The following is a 5,599-nucleotide window of genomic DNA, read 5'->3' as shown; positions in this document are numbered from 1 at the left end:
GAATCTTCTAGTTGAGTGCTGCCTTTGTTAACTGAGCAACTCGGAGTTTTTACAGTAGGAGGAACAGCATGTTGCACCATCTCAACAATTTCACCACTAGGCCTTTCATCACCGCTAGAACCTTGTCCTGAACCTTCAGCCAGCACTTTTAGTTCATCAAGCTTTATGTTCATAGACTGAATCATATCCATCAACAACTCAACAGCTTCTTCAGATGTTGAACCTCGCATAATAACAGGTTCAACAGCAAGCATCAACTTATCGTATCTCATCACATCTTCCGTTTTGGACGCATCATGGTAAGCAACTTTGGTAAGGGTATGTTTCCTAGTAATATCCTTTCTTCACCTATCTAGAATATACATAGGAGGGACCTCAGTAACACCATTCATGTCTAATACCTTAATGATGTGTCTACATACAATCCCATGACATTCAAAGTGCCGACAATCGCAATACGCCTCTTTTTTCTCCTTGTTGTACAACACTGTATACTCGTTCAACCTATTTTTCCCCTTCTTTTGCAGGGGGACTTCTTTCCTCCTTTTCTTGCAATATATCCAAACACGATCTGAAAAAACATGCTCTTCCTCAGTAGGTGACACCATCCTCTTTGGCCCAACACGGGTCACATACGCCACTCGGTTGCACTGATTTTGAACCTCCACAAACTTTGCATCAGTATACACTTTTTGAAATTTACGTTCCAACCTGAATTCCGACAGCAAAGGCCTTACATATCGGGTTGAGTTCGCGTCCGCGTCCGCATCCTGCTCATCACTAGCTCGGCTTTCCATGGCCTTGCAATAGTTTGGAGCAAATTCACAAAGGCGTGTTTGCCTGTGAATATACCCATCAAAGAAGCTGTTGATGCTCTCAACCCTTTGAGTTGTTTGCATTCCTGCCCAAAACACATCCTTCACATACGCGGGAATCCACATCTCCCTTTCCTCAAACAGGCCTACAACAACAAATATTTGTATTTCAGAAAACTTAGAACAATGCAACATAACACTGAGTAAAATACAATACCTTACAGAACAGTTTGGTACCATCAAATTTAAATTAAGTACTGTGGGGAATAATTTCAAACCTTTAAAATCCCACTAACTTGAACCCCACTGTGATCATACACTAAAGTACGGTGGCGTCCAAAAGGGAAGAAGATAGAGCAAAAGAGTCGCCAACAAGTTTTTTAGGAACTTGTAAACCGTTCACGAGGTGAAGGTTACACCCCTTAACGATCCAAGAGATCGTCAACTCCATAAGGTCTTGAACCAAATAAGGGTTCGGGGATGAAGGTACAAATCCAACCTAAAAGAGATTGAACCTGCCCTAATAATAGGCCTCTACTTTATTCTGATCGTATTCATGTGCGCTTTTTAATTAACATGCAATCAATAGGTTAAACCTAAACTTGTTTATCTATGTTGGTTGAATATTAATGCACAAATAAATCTATTATTGGCGATCACTTGAATTATAATCACATTAACCCTAACAAGATTATTAAATATCTTATTAAGCATGATTACAAGTACCAATTCCCTTTAAACATGTAACAAAAGGTGTGATCAAGCAATAACAATAAATATCATCAAGCAACATAATAAATAATAATCATGAATAATAATAATAGTCATAATAATCATAATCATATTCATGTTAATATTAAAGCATAATAATAATAGCAAGATCCTAGGCATGATACTAACAAGATTAATAACAAACCCTAGCATGTCACTAAGCAATAAAAATCAAAGCTTTAGCCCTAACATGATACTAACAATCATAAATATTAGGAAGAACATAGGAAGCATCATAACAATCATATTTAATATTAAAAATACCCTAGACATGATACTAGGAATATCATAATAACAATATAAACATCATTTCTACATCATAATATCAATTAATCAATTAAAGTACTTACTTTGATGCCTCGTACCTCTTTCTAATAACAAAATACATACGTTAGTAACTTCAAGGAAAATAATAAACAAACAATTAAATTAAATAATTGAAATAGGGATTTGGGACCAAACCCTCATAAATTAAAACCTTTCACGTCTAGGGCGAAGGCAACTTCGAATATGGCTAGGTGTTTTTAGATCTTGCGAATGCGGAATTTTTTATGTAAAAAGCAAAGTTTAGAGAAGAAAGAAAGAAAGAATAATCAAGAAAATCTTGATGAGAGTTGGTGAATGATAGATGTAGATGATGATTGATGAATGGAATCAATTGGTGAATGAAAACGGAGTTTTAAATACGATATTTATAGAGAAAATCAGCCAAAAAGATAAATTAGACAAAACAGAGTCTGACGCTCAGGAAACAGAGCTGGCGCCAACCCTGGCTAGCTGGCGCCAGGCACCAACGCTAGCGCCAGGCGCCAGGCCTAGTTCCAGGCGCCAAGGCCTGGGGTTAGGCGCCAAGCCTGATACCAACGCGTTTTCGAAAATCCGATAAGTTTACCGTACTGGAGGATAAAATAATATAATTTCTTCAAAAATGCTATTTGATTTTGATTAAAACTTTGAAAAGTCAACAAAAGTCAATTTATCAATGCTAATTGAATTAGGAATGAAAAGAACCTTCTAGAAGAATCTAGAAGACTAAAACCATTCCTAATTGCATTAGGAATGATAAATCATATTAGGCCCTCCCCTAGATCATTAGGCCGTACATAAGGCTCAAACCGGGCACAGTTTAGTAAATTGGCCATAATTTCCTCAATATTAATCGGAATTGGGCTTATAATATATCGTTGGAAAGGTCTTTGCAAGCCCATCCAACTACACTACTATTGGACCCATATCATGGACCAACCAAACTGGATTGGCTGTTTTCTCAAAATAAGTTTTCAAAAACAGAGAGAAGAGAAAAGAAATAAAAACTTTCCGCAACACTAGACCTTTCCACACTTTCGTTTCATTCGATTATGATTCGACGTGAAAGGTACTTATCACTGGGTTTGGTTTTGGGGAGACACAAATGGGTGTCTACAAGTACCAACTAATCCCAAGATGGTTCAGTACTTTCTCTTTTGCTTCATTTAAGAAGTACCATCCAACTCCATGATGGTATAATCAAATGCCATGATGGTACCATCAATGCCATGGATGGTACTCCAATGCCAACATACAACATTGTCAGGAAGCATAATACATAAACTAGTACATCAGGCATCAGGCAGAATAAAGGTAGGGGAGAACATAACCAACAATAATTAACCAAATATAAGAAACAACGGCAAGCATGGACTATGAACATCAGTTATTAAAGTACCCAAACACTGACCTTCCAGCCATTCATAACAATCATATTGTTCGAGCTTGAACTTTTTTATAACTTCCCACCAAGAATCAACAAACTCCTCCGGGGTAATGCTGTTGTAGATCACATTCTGCAACTCTTCTTTCACATCCGGATAGTTAGACAAACCACCAAGTTTCCGCCCAACTTCTTCATGATATGCCACATACACCACCGATGGCGTGTTTGAGGCATGGGGAAAACAGCTCTAATCACCTTCCTCATCGCTGCACACTGATCTGTCATGATCGCTGCCGGGGCCTTGCCTCTCATGCAAGACATCCAAGTCTTGAATAACCACTCAAAGGTCTCCGCATTCTCATGAGAAACCAACGCACATCCAAGAAGGGTAGTCTGACCATGGTGATTTATTATCCCAACGAAATTCAAAAATGGAAGTTTATACTCATTTGTTAGGTACGTCGAATCAAAACATACGACATCCCCAAAATAGTTAAATGCCTCCCTACTTCGAGCATCAACCCACATTATGTCTTTCAACCTCCCCTTCTCATCAACACGGTTCATGTGAAAAAAAATTTGATTATCGGCACTCATCCTATCAAAATAGTCCAACATAGCCGATGCATCACCATTTTTAAACTTCAACCTCCTCTTTCTATTCACCAAGTTGTGCATATCTTTTTTAGTGAATCCCATATTCCCAACACCATTTCTTTGGCTAGCCATATTGTTGTAAATCTGCCCAATTGGTGCGCCGGAGCCATGATCATTTTCAATCCTATTCTCCAAATGCTTTGTAATATTCTCCTTCCTATACATAGCTATGTGTTTGGTCAACTCGGGACTCACTAGATGATTATGCTCATTCACAACCTTCTTTACCAACCAACCACCTTCATCATTACCTTGCCCATACATCATAACCGGATAATCACATTTTTTAGTCTTCTTCTTCACCATTGGTTCTTCCTTAACCACAACCCTCTTACCATTAACCTTCCTTCTGTATGTTGTCTTCCCATAACACTCACACTTCCATACATAAGTGCGATATGAAGTTGACTTCCCAGCATTTTTAGAGGATGGCTTCCCAGCATTTTTAGAGGATGGCTTCCCACCACCTATACGCACAACACCAAACACTTCTTGCCTCCCATAACCACGATAATACTTATTCATTTCATCCCAGGTACCAAACACCATTACCACTTCTGGTTGAGGTAATACACTACCTGTACCACTGTCTAACTCCCTCTCTAAACCAACAGTACAGTCTTCATTCAAGTCAATAAAGTCCCTATTGATAATAAAAGAATGAACACCCTCAGATGGAGGCTCCTTAATCAGGTCAAAAGCCTCCCATCCATCATCGTTCTCAACACTTTTAGAAAATTCATCACAGTTTGAGCTATCTGAACTACTATCTGAGCTATCACAGTCATTCTGCTTAATATGGGAACAGAACCAGATCAAAAATTAGGAAGGGAATTACAAGAACTGGGAACAGATTCAAATCAGCAATTAGGGAGGGAATTACAAGAACTATATACAGCACAAGGACTCAACACGTGAACAGATCCAAACACATTACACCACACTATAAGAATGCATAATAAATAACACATTACGCCACTATTTACACCACGCGATTTCTCCATTTCAATTGTGCCAAAATAGTAAACACAGATATACAACAACTATATACAGCAATTGCATGCCCACAGTTTCCACAAACACATTCCAACTTAACCAATTCTTCTTCAATATTTTCAATTTTAAAATTATATTAACTAAACACAATAAAAAATGTGAATTAATACACCTAAAATTCTGAATTACTGATATCTTACCTCAATTATTTCAATTTCTCTATTCACACAATCACCACCATCATCCATTTTGTCGACAACCTACTAAGGCTACTAAGCTCGCCACCAACTCGTCTCTTAATCAGGTCTAAGCTCTCCACCAACTCGTCTCTTTCAACTGCACATCAGGTCCAACCTCACTCCCCACCTTAACTCCCAGCAACCTCACTCATCTCAAGCTTCAATTATTAAATTTGGGAAAATTTCGATCTTCTCTTAATACAATTGCAGCGTAGTAATCAGTGTAAATGGGGAATAAAATTGCAATTACGATTATTATTGTGGAACAAAAATGGGGAAAAAAATTAAGCAATTACATTATTTGTTTGGTGTAAAAAATTGGGAGGGAAAATTTTAATGAGATTTCGGGGAAAAATTTTGGTGAAAAAATTTGGGGGAAGATATTCTCCCCGCCATTAATTTGGGAGAATTGTTCATCTTCACACTAA

At 37.9% G+C, this 5,599-nt stretch overlaps 1 protein-coding gene across 1 annotated transcript; it reads right to left on the bottom strand.

The window, feature by feature from the left end:
- Nucleotides 1-344: 344 nt before the first annotated feature.
- LOC145627674 (protein FAR-RED IMPAIRED RESPONSE 1-like) lies at nucleotides 345-5,180 on the bottom strand. The gene is made up of 4 exons (XM_081680032.1): nucleotides 5,133-5,180; nucleotides 4,911-4,979; nucleotides 3,489-4,725; nucleotides 345-961 (listed from the first exon to the last, which is right to left on the bottom strand). The coding sequence occupies exons 1-4, from the start codon at nucleotides 5,178-5,180 to the stop codon at nucleotides 345-347; spliced, it is 1,971 nt and encodes a 656-aa protein (XP_081536158.1).
- Nucleotides 5,181-5,599: the final 419 nt, after the last annotated feature.

Source organism: Chenopodium album, chromosome 4 (genome assembly GCF_948465745.1).
Source record: "Chenopodium album chromosome 4, dcCheAlbu1.1, whole genome shotgun sequence".
Taxonomy (NCBI): Eukaryota; Viridiplantae; Streptophyta; class Magnoliopsida; order Caryophyllales; family Amaranthaceae; genus Chenopodium; species Chenopodium album.
The sequence above is the reverse complement of the archived record's forward strand: the minus strand, read 5'-3'. Positions and strand labels throughout refer to the sequence as shown.

Bases quoted from the DNA above. Each gene is read 5' to 3' on its own strand.
- LOC145627674 (XM_081680032.1), bottom strand. From the start codon at position 5,180: ATGGATGATGGTGGTGATTGTGTGAATAGAGAAATTGAAATAATTGAG. The intron at 4,726-4,910 runs GTAATGTGTTAT...CATATTAAGCAG, and splicing joins CGCGTGGTGTAAATAGTGGC to AATGACTGTGATAGCTCAGA. The intron at 962-3,488 runs GTATGTGGCATA...TTGTTGTTGTAG, and splicing joins TCAAACACGCCATCGGTGGT to GCCTGTTTGAGGAAAGGGAG.